The 16,645-nt window shown below is 42.0% G+C and overlaps 1 protein-coding gene across 1 annotated transcript in view; it reads right to left on the bottom strand.

Moving 5' to 3' along the window:
- The window catches only part of LOC123748963 (E3 ubiquitin-protein ligase TRIM65), a 31,797-nt gene extending 23,930 nt beyond the window's left edge, over positions 1-7,867 (bottom strand). The window contains exons 1-2 of the mRNA XM_045731077.2: positions 7,785-7,867; positions 2,735-2,921 (exon numbers count right to left, since the gene is read on the bottom strand). Of these exons, the coding sequence (XP_045587033.1) occupies positions 2,735-2,737 (3 nt within the window). The 5' untranslated portion in view covers positions 2,738-2,921; positions 7,785-7,867. The remainder of the gene's footprint in view (positions 1-2,734; positions 2,922-7,784) is intronic.
- Positions 7,868-16,645: the final 8,778 nt, after the last annotated feature.

The following is a 16,645-nucleotide window of genomic DNA, read 5'->3' as shown; positions in this document are numbered from 1 at the left end:
TCAAAAAGGGATGACAGAATGACAAGAATGTTGACCAGACCACACACTAGAAAGTGAAGGGACGACGACGGTTCGGTCCGTCCTGGACCATTCTCAAGTCATCACACAATTGACTTGAAAATGGTCCAGGACGGACCGAAACGTCGTCGTCCCTTCACCTTCTAGTGTGTGGTCTGGTCAACATTCTTCAGCCACGTTACTGTGATTCATCGCCTGCAGAATGACAAAAGTACAGCTAAATAAATTGATTCAATAAACTTACTCACTCCAGGTACAATCCAGGTACATTATAATATTTTGTTACATTAATCGAGTGTCACTTCAACAACTATGCAAAACCATACAGCAGGACTCCCTCCTACCACTTTGGTACGTAAGAAACCTCAGTCTTTACCCTCTTGCATGGGCATGCAATGTGAACTAAACTGATTACTAGTGAACACTTACTCAATTACACTTGAAACTTGCAGTGGCAACCAACAATGATAACAAAACACAACAATAACAATACTGTAATCACTTATAACTGAGACAACACTAATTTATTTATGTTAACACTCTTGTCACTAAGACAATCACAAATTAATTGACAACAAAATAGAAGTACCTAATAATCAACTTAACACATAGACAAGAATAAATAATAATGCAATTACGTGTCACTTAGACACCAATGATTAACGAGATACTCACCCTCGGGCCAGTCTAGCCTAGCCAGTCACCCTCACCAATCCAGCCCAGCCTCTTACACAGACCTTTGCCTTCCGGGAGCCAGGACCAGAATTTGTCTGTATTCTCCTCACCTCCAAAATTCACCAAATTTTGATTCTGATGTCTGGTAAGCCTGTGCAAGTCCAGAGGCCAGGTAGAAATATGGGTGTGTCTGTGTTACTCAAACTCAATGCACCGGGAAGCTACTGGAAGCCAGCCTTTGGGATTTTTCTTGGCATTTCTGGCTACCCTGTCTTCAAAAGCCCTTTTTGCTTCCTATTTAATGTCCTATTTTGATTTTTCTAAGATTTATTTTTTAACCCTTAGGCAACGGCTATGGAGAAATGGTCATACAGTACCCACTTATGAACACAAAAATATAAAAATTCCATAAAATTATTTTTCCATTATAAAATTATTAATGTGCATGCAAAATGTAAGAAATACATGAAAATAGGTGAATATTTATACCTGGTTGATACCTGGTTGATGGGGTTCTGGGAGTTCTTCTACTCCCCAAGCCCGGCCCGAGGCCAGGCTTGACTTGTGAGAGTTTGGTCCACCAGGCTGTTGCTTGGAGCGGCCCGCAGGCCCACATACCCACCACAGCCCGGTTGGTCCGGCACTCCTTGGAGGAATAAATCTAGTTTCCTCTTGAAAATGTCCACGGTTGTTCCGGCAATATTTCTTATGCTTGCTGGGAGGATAGTTTCACTGGGTAGAGGCGTTCTGTAAGGTTGCGTCTGGCACTTGTGACTGCCTGGTGTTTGACTTTGCTGACACTTTCTGTTTTATCCTCGGATGTTTCACCAATTATTTTATCACTTTTTCCTTTATTTACATCCACAGAGAGCTATTATATCCCTATTTGCATGATACATGTTTGCATGATACATGATAAACCCTGACAATAATTGTTTAAATTGTCATATGACAATGATTGCATTCCCCCAAGGAATATTCATGACAATAACCGCCTTCATACCATGAAATGTCGGCAGGATTTTTTCATGGGTCAAGGTGAACTCCATTACATTCCCATAGACCTATTATATCCATATTTGCATCATACATGTAAAACCCAAGCAATAATTATTTAAATATTCATATGATGATAACCATATTACCCTGATCAAGAATTGACGATGTCTGCTGCCTAAGAGTTAATTAAATCATATGACCACTTAAATTTGAAGAGCAAAATATTTCACATTCTTACAACTTTTGCAAGAACCATGCACAACATCATAGAAAGCTGCACATCATAATGTTTATTCTAACAGTTTCATATTATATAGCTTTCATGTTTCAATATCTTATCAGAGTATATTCAGTTCTAAAATTTGTTTGGTTTGTTTCTTGACATTGGTGCAGAGATTGGACTTTTTTTATCATTAATGTTCATTAACTGGTGACAGTCTAGATACAGGCGACATCCTAGGAACAAGTCAGATGTGACAGCTAAGTGGCTGAAAACTAGTGGCCTAACCCTATAGATACCCCAAGAAAACTATATTTGTATTAACAACCCCACAAAGGCCGTGACGAGGATTCGAACATATGTCCGAGATCTTCCCAGACGCTGCCTTAGTCGACTGAGCTACGACATGGTCAAAAAGAGTTGAAACCAGCATCTGGGAAGATCTCGGATGTAGGTTCGAATCCTCGTCATGGCCCTTGTGGATTTGTTCATTGATGCATCACGCTATTGTGATTTGTATGTGTATATTTGTATTTTCCTGCCTGTTTTCTTATCTACCTAAATTTTCCTAAAATAATAAAGAAACCACTATTTTCTTCTTTTGGGCACAATACTGTATGTTAAAATAAGATCATGCAATGAATTTATGTACAGTAATGATTTGAATATTAGGAAATATGATAAATGGTAGCAAAACATATCCAGTATTTGATACTTAAAGTTAGTTTTGGGTTTTTCATTATCACAGAAAAATTAGTAAAACTAAATTTCAAGCTTATTTTCGATTAATAATTTACATCTGCATTCACCAGCTTGGCTTACCATGCTTCACAGTGATGGAGCTGGCACTGCCGGCTGACGAGGCTATACAGAATGTTGGCCGTGTATAATCTGCTGCAGCTGTGGGATTCAAGACTATGTATGTCCAATGAAGACTACTCCATAGATACAGTTGTAGAACCAATTTAAGGGACTTGCACCACAAAATGCTTCTTCAGAGGTTAGCTACCTGTCAAGGTAAGAGAGAATTGATACAATATTATACTTGGTAAATAATAATACTGTGTTGAATATAGTATAGAGTATCGATATCTCAATTATAAAGAATCAGTTGACTGGAAGTCTAGTTGCAGTGATAGGCTTAAAATCCTGTTAACTGAGCTTGTGTCCAGATTATATAGATTAAATGTTCAGAAAAACAAGAGAATCTGGATAACTGATAGTTTTGCTAGTGTACCTGATACAGTATATTACAGACGACAATGTGCTTTCTGGACGCCATTTATCCAAATACGCCCATTATCCATTTTAGGTTTGTCTGAAAAAAGTTTGATTAACTGGTGGGGGGGCAGGCAGTTTGAATAAAAATGTGCGATAAAGATGGAAGTAGTATGCCCAGTGACCATACTTGGCGCCACTTGAGCACTGTTCATACACTAATGGATGGCTCTGAAGGTTTAAGCCCTGCCATGGCATTAGGTACATTACAGTACATGATGAAAGGCAGTCTGCTGAGGTTACTTCATCACCATTAATCTCCACTTCAATTAACCCAACACTATCACTATCCACCACTACTTTTTCCATCTAAATAACAATGCTCCATCAACTATAATCTTCAAGTTAACAAGCGGATCAGAACTTCTCATATTGGTGAGTACAAACAAAATACTGTAGAATTTCTGCAACAAAATTGTCAACTTTTTTCCCCTGGTTTTTTAGGATGATGAATCACTTACCTGGATACAACAGGTTATCCGTTTAGTCTCAGTCCCAAGGAGTTTGGGAAGCATGTGGTCCTCTGTACATATATACCAAAGGTATAGATACCAGTACAGTACTTAATATTTCAAGCCATCCTCTAAAAATGATAGTACAGTGATGATCAAACTCCACACCAGAAGATGAGAAGACAACAACATTTCGGTCGGTCCTGGACCGTTATCAAGTCGACTGTGATGGGAGCGAGGGTTTGATTAGCTTTTTTTTACATGCTGCTCCAGCCTGTTGTGCAACTTTCAGTGAATGGTGGATTTTGACTCCAAGGTCTTTTCCTTCTTCAATCTGCTGCAAGGTTATGTTATTAATTTGGTAGCAGTGATGTGGATTATTATGCCCCATATGCAAGGTCTTGCATTTTTTATATTAAAGAGCATTTGCCAGTCTTCCAACCATTTGTGAAGTTCATGTACATTACCTATCCTGTCCTAGGCCTAAATAAGCAATCCTAGACCTAATATATGCCTTCTGAGGCCTAATTTAGTACAAATATGTTCTATGCAAGGCCAGGAAAGTTTAGAATTAGGTAAAGTAATTGTCAGGAGAAATCACCAAGCCATGACTATACAGTATAGCACTTGGAAGGGATCAGTATAAGGATTTGGGATTGGACGGGGAGGGAAGAAAGGAATGGTGCCCAACCACTTGGACGGTCAGGACTTGAACGCTGACCTGCAAGACATGAGACCGTCGCTCTACCGTCCAGTCAAAGTGGTTGGGATTAGCTGTTGCCATCTTTCTTGAGGCTTCTATAAAATTAATACAGTAGTACAGAACATGTTTTTTTGTTTTATTTGAGTGCACCAGTCCATTTTTTAATGCTCAACTAATAGTCAATGTAAGTATTCATTCTTGAATGACAGGCTGCAATATTTAAGATGTAGGAACTTTCTTGGACAATGTTTCTCATCATCTCAGAGTTTGTCAATTGGTAACGCTCAACACGTAATTACTGTACAGTATAATGATGACTACAGCACAACTATCCCCTCAGAATCAACTACATGAAACTGGGTTAAATGGCCTTCACAGCAGTGATTACTAATTAGTAATACTCAAATAAAATAATCCATACCCCTATTTTGCATAGTTATTCAGTCTTGGTCCTCTCCTCATTCTTATTTACATCAATGACCTTCCAAATGCCACTCAACATCTGAAGCCAATTCTATTTGCTGATGACACAATCTTCACTTTCTCCAATCCTAATACTGTACTCTTATTCTAACTAACATAGTGAATACTGAACCATAAACAGTCCATCTTTGGCTAACTGCTAACAAACTCACCTTTAACACTGATAAAATGTTCTGTTTTGTTTGGTAATAAATCCACTGATCAAATTAATATAAGAATTAACAATACCCAAATTAGTACTAGCAGATAGTAAATTCATTGATGTTTGTTCTCATTGATAAGTTGAATTTCTGGTGCAATATACCAAATATAGCCCCAAAAAATGATAAAACAGTTGAGATTCTTTCTAAATCAGATACTATGTACCTTGCTATGTCCTGGTAATGTTCTATTACTCTCTCATTATTATTATTTTTTTTTTTTTATTTATTTTTTTTTTTTGAGATATATACAAGAGTTGTTACATTCTTGTACAGCCACTAGTACGCGTAGCGTTTCGGGCAGGTCCCTGGAATATGATCCCCTGCCGCGAAGAATCGTTTTTTCATCCAAGTACTGTACACATTTTACTGTTGCGTTAAACAGAGGCTACAGTTAAGGAATTGCGCCCAGTAAATCCTCCCCGGCTCATCTATCCTTATCTCACCTATGGTATGTGCTTGGGGTTCTACTACCCAAAATTATCTTTGAGCCTTAATTACTCAATACAAATCAGCAATTAGAACATAAACTCAAGCTCCAGACAGCATATGGTCCCTTACTTAAATCTGTGAATGTTAAATATTTAAATCACCACACATCCTCTCAAGTGTATTTTATATACTGTATATGTATAAAACATTAAACTGCAATGCTAATCTCAACTTTTAGTGCTTTGTAGCAGGCTGTGACAGCACCCATGGATTCTTCACTAGAAACAAATATATTTTTATTATTCCAAGAGTACTACCTAACCAAGGCAGAAATGCTCTGCAAATTAAGTGTCACAAAATGTGAAACGACCTCCCTAATCACATTAAAGACTTCTTTCAACCAGTTTAAAAGGGAATCCGAGAGCTACCTAATTAACTATGTAACCAATCATACCTCCTATGTTATCATACCTCAGTATACAATGCCAATGGCTTTAGGCATTGTACTTCTCTTGCCTAGGAATCCTACACTGTTCTTATGTACTTTTGCCTAAAATTATTATTATTATTATTATTATTATTATTAAAATGGATCATGGCAAGATGCCTTACATTCCCACCAAGTTCAGTTTGAATCTTTAAAAGAGCCATAAGTGTGCTTTAGATGAATTTGATATCTCCCAGCAGAGTACAAAATGCTGTAACACATTTAGGACATCTTACTTAATATTTAGATTGAGGGGTACTAAAGAGCTAAAGTTCAAGCCCTACAAGTACAGCAAGGTGAACATCATGCAGGATAGTAGATGGGAATAAAAGTGGTGGGTGTGGCAAATGAGGGTGTGAAAAGGTTCATTGGAAATTAGGATGAGTTGGGCAGAAATGGGTGGGTGGGCACATTGATGGGTTACCATTAGGTAGAGCCGGTCGGCCGAGTGGACAGTACGCTGGACTTGTGATCCTGTGGTCCCGGGTTCGATCCCGGGCGCCGGCGAGAAACAATGGGCAGAGTTTCTTTCACCCTATGCCCCTGTTACCTAGCAGTAAAATAGGTACCTGGGTGTTAGTCAGCTGTCACAGGTTGCTTCCTGGGGGTGGAGGCCTGGTCGAGGACCGGGCCGCGGGGACACTAAAGCCCCGAAATCATCTCAAGATAACCTCAAGAGCTATTGTTGGGCAGGAGTAGGGAATTATCAGGGAAAAGTGCCAAGCAGTTAAAACTATATAGCACTTGGAAGGAGTCAGGATTTAGGGTGGGATGGGGCGGAGGAATGGTGCCCAATCACTTGGACGGATGGGTATTGAATGCCAACCTGCACGAAGCAAGGCCGTTGCTCTACTGTCCAGCCCAAGTGGTGGGACAGGAGTAATCACCAACTTGTGCTTCTTGAGGTTAAGCTTCAGCTATTTGGTCACTGCATTCATTAACCTGGTGTACAGGTTTCTAAGCCTATTTGGTTCCGTTATATCCACATTTGAAACCGTGTACTGTACAGAGTCTGGGCCTGAACCTCTTCACTATAGTGCATTTCATTTGCCATGACACTGAAAAAGTATGTATGTCCCATTATTTGTGTTCCACTCATTCTACATAATCTGACCATGATTGCCATGTCACTTCCTCTACAAAGTGTGTATGCTGTAATCATGTCCGCCCAGTTCTTCTGTCTTCTTGTGATAAGGTGTAATGTCTTCAGTCATTCCTCATAGTAACTATATGCTCTCTTGCCTCAAGTAAAGTGATGTAATTAGAATTAGTCTACTATCCTTATAACTTGGCCACAAGTTTGAGTAAAGTTAAAACTTGCAAGTTAAAACTGTAACAAGTTCACCACAAATATAACTTGCTTAGAGACACTGAAGTCCAGTTTGTGAGGCCAATATGTGAGTGACCTCTGGGCCAGCGCCGCCAGGATGGTCTGGAGCTCATAATATACTCAAATAAGACTCCATTACTGGGACAGTCTCAGCACCGCTCTTGTGCCAGGTAAATCCACTACGGGCTCACCATAGCCCGTGCTACTTGCCCCGCTCCTGTGCCAGGTAAGTTACGGGCTCACCATAGCCCGTGCTACTTGCCCCGCTCCTGTGCCAGGTAAGTTACGGGCTCACCATAGCCCGTGCTACTTGGAACTTGTTCCGAGTAGCTGAATCTATAACAACATCCATTACTGCACCAGGAAGAGCGTCCTGGGATGCCCGTAGCCAGGCGAGTGTCTGTCTCAGTGTGAGGTCACTGCCCTCCCTCCAGCCCTCTCCCACATCACTAACCCACCGTGGTGCATCATATACAGTGGGGAGCGGGGTGCAGCGGTACAGCTTACCCAGGTGTGTATGAGAGAGAGGAGAGCGTGACAGGTGCAGTGGTGGCCCAGCTGTTTCTGACGCCACCCACCTCCACCACAACCAACACTAGTAAACAACCCTTCCCAAACCTCTCTACACTTGCGCTCCTCTATTATTGACTATATCACCAACATTTTATACAAACTAGAATGTTTTGTATTAATGTTAGGTGGTTGATTTCATCGTTAATGCCAGGTAATTGATTTGTTGTGTTAAAATAAGACATTTGCAAAGCGAAGTCGGAGCCGCAGGCACCATCTCGGATGCGCCACGACGCATCGCCAATAACAAGAGACTTTTGATTGTTATTTACTTAGCTAAACGAACTTGAGGGTTCAGTTCCTGAACCGATTATGTGCCTCTGTAATTCTTTACACCACCGCCCACGGGATGGGTATGGGGTGCATAATATAGAAAGAAAAAGTAGAGACTTTGTTACTGAGACTTTGTGATGCTGCCAGACTCCCGACCCCAGTTACCCCTCGGATGGCTTGGTGGGAGGGTGTGCGGCAGCGCTCCTCTCTATTATGCCCTTTAAACCTGACTTTAACTTCACAGACGGACTCGAGAAAAGCTGGGATATGTCAGCCACAATTGAAAGATCTCGGGTGCAATTCTTGTTGCAGGACAAAGACGTTCGGGCTCGTTTTGTTGCAACAAACGTGGGGTAAAATAAGTACGGCCGGGAGTTAGATAAATGCGGGGTGTATCCTGGAAAAGATCAGTGGTTGGACTAGAGAGGATAAGTTTAATTAACAGCCTTCCTAACTGTCCCTGACAATGGGAAACCTCTTCACATTAGACTAGACACCATCATCGCCTATACCCACAACAACTTTGAAAATGAGAAAGAGAATGAATTAAGGAAAATTGCCACAAGGTGCTGGTCTTAAATTATACTCTGGGATTGTAGTCTTCCAGTTTGATCCTGCTCCGTTCACCCATTATGTGCCTCGGTAACCCTTTCCACTACACCCCACAACATGGGTATGGGGTGCATAATAAATGAACCAAAAAGCAAGAAACTTTCATTTAGGCTACACAGTGAATCAGCTTTAGACAATCTTACAGAGGCACTTCACAATATTAACTGGGATTCTGAATTCAATAATACCCATGATATAAATTCATTAGCTAACCTCTTCCTCTCCAAAACTCTAAGGCTCTACAACCTTCATTGTCCCCTTCTTACCAAACAAGTAACTGACAAAAGATTACCAACCCAACCATGTTAAAGACTGTACCTCTCTCAACCAGTTTAAGATAAAAACTAAACACTACCTAATAAATTCCCTGTAATCTACCTCACTCCTCTATTGTCAACCCATATCTGTTATTTTCTTTTTTTAATCAACACTGTTTGTCAACCTATTGTATTTGTGCTGCTTTTTCAGTCATGTTCCCCTTTTTTTTTTTTATCTTTATTTTGTATTTGTTCTCAACACCTTTTATTCTTTATGCTCAATTAGTATTAAGTTCTAGATATTAATGTTTTTCTTGCCCGAAACGCATTGCGTAATAGTGGCTTTAGGCATTGTATGTACTAGCTCTATCTATATATCAATCCATTAATGTAACATCACTTGTATGTATATACCTTACCTGAATAAACATCTGAATCTGAATCTGAATCTGAATTAAACAATCCATGGCTCACAAGTGGCATTCTCAACTCAATCAACAAGAAACATGAATATGAAAAGAAAGTTAGGATTGGCCTAGTTTCAAAGGAAGTAGCTAAAAGATACTCATCAATGCTTACCAGTATCATAAGAAAGGCAAAACTTGCATATTATGTGAATAGATTCAATGAAGCAAAAGGCAACATGAAAAACACTTGGAAAATTATCTCTAGTATCCTAGGAACTAAACAACACTCACATAACCAAATAAAACTCTACAAGGATGGGGATATACCGTCAACTGATTTAGAAATGGCAAATGAATTTAATAGTTTCTTTTCATCGGTTGGTGCTAATCTTGCCAGTAAAATCCCACAGACTCAGACACATATTAACACATATCTCTCAGGCAGCTATCCAAACTCTCTTCTCCTTTCACCAATCAGCCCGGCAGATGTTGTGTCCATCATACACTCTCTAAAAACCAAGGCAGGGAACACCAGTGAAATTCCGTCCATTGTGTACAAGAGAGCCTCCCATGCCCTTGCCCCACCCATAGCACTACTGTTCAACAAATCTATAGAGTGTCACACCTTCCCTGATATCCTCAAAAAAGCAAGAGTAACGCCAGTCCATAAAGGAGGCAATCCGGCGGACATAAACAATTATAGACCAATATCAAATCTACCCATTCTATCAAAAATATTTGAAAAAATTACTTACAAACAGCTCTATTCCTACCTCGTAAAATTCGACATACTCAGCCCCTGCCAGTTTGGCTTCCGGTCCCAAAAGAGCACCAACGATGCAATCATTAGTCTCCTTGACATTATCTACTCAGCCCTTGACAAAAATGAGTTTCCGATTGGACTCTTCATTGACCTAAGAAAAGCCTTTGATACTGTTAATCACAACTACCTCTTACTTAAACTCCAGCATTATGGAATCCGAGGCCTTGCCCTTGACTACATCCGATCCTATCTTAGTGACAGACACCAATATGTAACCATCAATGATACAACTTCTTCCACTCTACCAATTACCGTTGGAGTGCCACAGGGCAGCATCTTAGGACCTCTTCTATTTCTTATATATATAAACGATCTGCCTAATGTCTCTAATATTCTCAATCCTATACTGTTTGCTGACGATACTACTCTTATCTATTCAAACCTCAACCCACATACACTAAATAATGTTGTGAATAATGAATTAAAAAAGTCCACTTATGGATGTCAACGAACAAACTAACATTAAACATCGAAAAGACTTACTACATCTTATTTGGAAGCAAATCATCAAATGCAATTCAGCTACAGATAGACAACATTAACATCAGTAATAAAAATGATGGCAAGTTTCTTGGCCTATTCCTAGACAAGAGACTCAACTTCAGCACCCACATTCAACACATAACTAAGAAAGTCTCTAAGACAGTTGGTATACTCTCCAAAATCAGATATTATGTTCCTAACTCTGCTCTCCTCTCACTATATTATGCACTAATCTACCCCTATCTTAATTATGGTATCTGTGCATGGGGGTCTACCACTGCAAACCACCTTAAGCCCATCATCACACAGCAAAAATCTGCTATCAGAATAATAACTAACTCTGCTTTCAGACAGCACTCAGCTCCATTGTTTAAATCCCTAAACTTGCTAAATATTAACTCCCTCCACACATTCTCTTGTGTCAACTACATTTACAAAACCCTGTTCTCAAATGCAAACCATGCTCTGAAACTCTCCCTGGACAGATGTAATAGGACCCATTATCACCACACCAGAAATAAATATCTCTTTGATATCCCCAGGGTCAAACTTAATCTGTGTAAACACTCTATGCAAATTAAGGGACCTAGTCTATGGAACTCACTCCCTAGTGAATTGAAAAACTGTAAAACTTTTGCCTTATTTAAAAGCAAAACCAAAAAGTACCTAACTTCATCTTCTTAGTTTCCTACACTGAGCTTTAAATTTGCTCTGTACCTAGTGTTACCCAATCTCCTAATTTTTATGTAATATCAAACAACCTTATCATTGTGTTCATTGCTGTCTTCTTCTATGTGCTAGCCATATGCTGTATTGTGACTACCAATTTTTGTCAACTACCATTCAAGCTGTCATTGCAACCAATCTTATATTGTTTCTGCTGTATTGTGCCTACCAATTTTTTGTCAACTACCATTCAAGCTGTCATTGCAATCAATCTCAGCTACCTATGTGCTTTAATATACTGTACCTACAATTTTCTCTCATCTTTTTTCCATTTCATGTAATCTGTTATCATTTTTTGTCTATAATTTTTGCAAGTATTTACCTCCTTAAAATTTTCTTAGATTAAGGACCTGCCCGAAACGCTGCGCGTGCTAGTGGCTTTACAAGACTGTAATTACCATATTTGTATCCTCACATTCCTTATGTACATTCTTGTATATGCATAAATAAATAAATAAATAAATAAATAAATAAATAAATAAATAAATAAATAAATAAATAAATAAATAAATAAATAAATAAATAAATAAACTAAACAGTTCACTATATGGGAGCTGAAATAACAAGCTAATGTATCTGATGGGAATTATAAATCACCACAAAATGACATCCTTCAACAAGAATAAATTTAATAATAATTCATTGTGGTGGGGGACAGGAAGCCGAAGTGTATTCATGCAGGTGGGCGCCTGAAGGCTGAGTGGACAGCGCTCGAGATTCGTCATCCTAGGGTCCGGGGATGGATCCCCGGCGATGGTGGAAACAAATGGGCAAAGTTTCTTTTACCCTGATGCCCCTGTTACCTAGCAGTAAATAGGTACCTGGGAGTTAGACATCTGCTACGGGATGCTTTCTGGGGTCTGCGTAGGAAAAAAAAAATCAGTTGATTGACAGTTAAGAGGCGGGCCAAAAGAGCCAGAGCTCATCCTCCCCACAAGCACAACTAGGTGAATAATCGGCTGCTATTATTAGCTACTAATAATTAATTGACAATACTCATAATAATGGGTGATTATATGGGCTTGCTCGGCTGGACCTTCAGTGGTTGGGTCACCGGCAGCATATAAATAATAATTAAACAACTGCAAACAATTAATTAACAATAATCACAATGATTAAATACAAGGCATGCTCAGCTGTAAGACCGTCAGCTGAGCCTGCAGCTGCTGGCTCATCGGCTGGAACCACATCAGTCGGCACGTCCGCAGCTGTGCTTGGCCCCCAGGGGCGCTCAGCTTGGAACACCACCAGCTGGGCCATCAGCTGCTGGATCATCGGCTGGGACCACGTCAGCCGGAACCTCAGCAGCTGTGCTTGGCCCCCAGGGGCGTGCTCAGCTTGGAACACCACCAGCTGGGCCATCAGCTGCTGGATCATCGGCTGGGACCACGTCAGCCGGAACCTCAGCAGCTGTGCTTGGCCCCCAGGGGCATGCTCAGCTGGAACACCCCCAGCCGGGCCATCAGCTGCTGGATCATCGGCTGGGACCACGTCAGCCGGAACGTCAGCAGCTGTGCTTGGCCCCCAGGGGCGTGCTCAGCCTGGAACACCACCAGCTGGGCCATCAGCTGCTGGATCATCGGCTGGGACCACATCGACCGGAACATCAGCAGCTGCCCCAGGGGGGGGGGGCTGGGCGTGGCCCCCAGGGGGCACGCTCAGCTGGCCCATCAGCTGCATGGGTCATCGGCAGCGTATCCACGTCGGCCGGTACATCAGCAGCTGTGCCCGGTCCGAAGGCAGCTGAGCCAATAACTGCTGGATCATCGGCAGGGATCACATCAGCGGCAAAACAAATGAGTAGCGAAATTATAAAAACCAGTATGATAATTGAATATGAGGATAATAATAAACAGGGAATAATAATAAACAGGGGTCCGTCTAATTATCAGAAGCCACCCAAGCCTCACAAAGCTTCAGAAAGCTCCCTGGCAATACGTTAGCAATGAATAAATATGATATGTTAGGTTAGGCTGACCTAACCTAAACTAACCTAACCTAACTTAACCAAACCAAACCTAACCTAACTGACGCTTGGATCGTCGACTTTATTTGGCGTCACCAGCTCTTTATTTTCGTCTAATTTCTTAATAAAAATATACTTTTTCAGATTAAAATTAAGTTCTCGTGTTGTACATTCAGCACCAACATATTATAATGAGTAAATATATCACATGTATTCACCACCAACACAAGCCCCCTGAAGCTCCGCGAAGCCCGCGCAGCCCGCGGCAACCAGTCGGACCGATAAACAGGGAACACGCCGGGCACTGGGGATATTCCTAACTAAAACAGGGCGCCGCACACGCGGGCGTGGAGGGAACACGGGCAGGACTGTACCTTAGGATAATGGAGATGGGCCGGCTGCTCTGGAACGCCTATGGCTAACACTGAAAACTTCACTCAATCTGTAGCCCCGTGTGGGCCGCCCTTGCAGGCGACAGGGGGTGGCGTTGAAGGCTAAGTCGAAGGCGCATAGTCGACAGAGGTACTGGCGTCGTAGTCTACGTGTAACGTGTAACGGATGGCGGCGGAGCGTTTAGTAGTGTATCTGGCGAGGCGGAGGCGAGCCTTGTGAGTATCTTCCTGTGAGTACCTGCCAGCGAGTTTTCATATGTCCAAGCTGCCTGGACCTCTGTGCACGCTCTGGACACTCGTGAGGTTTAACACCTGGATGCAGTAACATATGGACTTCATACATCGAAGACGCCTGAATCTTTTCCCACATTCTCGACTCTCATGAGGACGATCCTCCATATGAATAAATCTCCCGCCACACTCGAAACGGCGTTCAACTGAATGCCTTAGCATGTGTCTCATCATAGGGACAGGACGACCGAATCTCTCACCACACTCTGGACACTCGTGAGGAATTGTCATCTGAATGCACGAAAATGTGTCTTCATATGACGAAGCAGACTGAACCTCTTCCCACACTGTGGGACACTCGTGAGATTTAGCATCTACACTTGTGGGGTTTGTCAGCCGAATGTAATAAAACATGAGCGGTCATACTTCGAAAATGCCTGAACCTCATTCCCACACTCTAGGCACTTATAAGGATTCTCCCCCGAATGCACTAACATGTGAGTCTTTATATTTCCACGCTGACTGAATCTCCTCCCACACTCAGGACACTCGTGAGGGTTGTCACCCGAATGCACCATGTGAGTCTTCATGCCTCCAAGCTGACTGAAGCTCTTCCCACACTCTGGAGACTTATGAGCTTTCACCTTCGCGACAAGTGCAGAATATGTGAAGAATTTCGTGAGCACTTGGCGCTCAATGGTGATGCTCCATTATGATAGGCGCAGTGTGTGTGAAGGTTATACCTTAATGCTGATGTGTGGAAAACACAATACCAGCGTTTTGTAGTGTAACTGGTGAGGCGGAGGCGAGCAAGAGGGCGCTGAATGAATGAATGAATTAAATATTTAAATATAGGTCAAGATACCCTAATGGGTGAGCGTGGAAGTGGGGAGAGGGGAAGAATTAGTGGGGGTGAGAGGAAGGGTTTTCAGTATGAGGTAAAGTGCCAGGACTAGACCCAGCTGCATGGCATTGAAATCGTTATGACCAGACTAGGCAGTGAAGGCAAGGAATCAAATCTCTGTGACAACATTTCGTCTTTTCTGAGCACCCACGGAGACAGCAGCCCTCAGCTGGGTGTGCCCTGGAGGCTCACACCAGATGTGGTCTTAGATCTGTTAATCAGCATCGCGCCCCACCCAAGGCACCAGAAAACGGGAGCTAGTTGGTCCCCCCCTAAAGAGGGGGAGAAGAGTTAGGAGGCTATAGTTGGAAGTTTGGTGATTTGAGTAGTGATATTATAGGAGAGGGGTTATGTAAAGGACGGAGCAGGAGGTGGATCGTCGATCAGGTTAAAGAGGGTGTGCGTATGTCTGGGTCTGCTTAGGACGTTTCTGAGGAACGTGTCGTAGTTGTCATGATAGGTGAGAATTCTGTCAATCTGTTTCTTCCCCATAGTATCCCAGGTTATGTTCAGAGGTGGGATGTTCGCCCACTCATGCAGGGCCTCACTGGTGGTGAAGTCCTGCCAATGGGTATCGAACACCCATCTCAGAGCCCTGTTCTGGGTACGCTGGAGTTTCTTCCTATTTGTTGGTGCTGCAAGTGTGAGTGGGATCGGTGCATATGTTAGGAGTGGGAGAATAAGTGTTTTGTATAAATAGAGCTTGGTGGCTTGGGAGGCATGTTTGAGTGGGTAGAGTTTTGGTAGAGCGTTTGAGGCTATAGCTTTCTTGGGTGTTATGTGTGTGTGAAAGCGAAGGTTGAAGTCTAGTGTGAGTCCAAGTACTGTGGTTTTGTTGACTCTTGGGATCTGGGTTGCATCTGGTGATTGAGAGTAGAGTTTTACTGGGTCAGGGTTACGTCGTTTGTTGTAGAAAAAGTATGTAATTTTTGACTTGTTGGGGTTTGTTTTTATTCGCCAGTCGTGTTCCCAGAGGGTGACTTTGTCTATTTCTTGTTGTGCTTTCCGTGTGAGGGCGTTAATCGTATAGTCTGTGATCAGTTGGGTTACGTCGTCAGCGTAGCAAAGGGTCATTGATGTAGAGTATATTGGGTCAGGGATGTCGTTTATATAGAGTATGTATAAGGTTGGTGAAAGAACTGAGCCCTGTGGGACACCTGCATTTAGGTTGAAATAACCTGATAGCTTGCTGAGGAATTTGATCTGCATCTTTCTATTTGTTAGAAAGCTGCAAAGTAACCTCTGCATGTTGTCAGATAGTTGAAACAGAGTGCAGAGTTTGTAACGTAGGCCGTCGTGCCATACAGTGTCAAAAGCTTTTTCGACGTCCTTTGCAATGAGGGCCGTCTTGGCCCTCTGGTGTTTATTTATGGAGAGGTAGTTTGTTATTATGTTCAGTGCGTCTTGTGTTGAGCGGTGTTGTCTGAAGCCAAATTGTTTGTCTGTCAATATGTTTTTGTGTTCTAGGTGATTCCTGAGTTTATGATTAATGAGTTTTTCGTATACTTTCCCTAATGTCTCTAGTAAGCTGATCGGTCAGTAGTTCTTAGGGTCTGTCGGGGATTTTTGGGGTTTTGGAATGAGGATTGCTGTGGCTTCTTTGAATGGGCTTGGGAAATATCCTGATGCTAGTGAGGCGTTGTAGACGTCTGTGAGTGCAAAGATTAGGGGGTCTGGAAGTTGCTTGAGGAGAGCTTGGCCAATGCCAGAGGCTCCTGGGGCTT

This window comes from Procambarus clarkii, chromosome 13 (assembly GCF_040958095.1).
Source record: "Procambarus clarkii isolate CNS0578487 chromosome 13, FALCON_Pclarkii_2.0, whole genome shotgun sequence".
NCBI lineage: Eukaryota > Metazoa > Arthropoda > Malacostraca > Decapoda > Cambaridae > Procambarus > Procambarus clarkii.
Note: the sequence above shows the minus strand (reverse complement) of the source record. Positions and strands in the feature narration are given on the sequence as shown.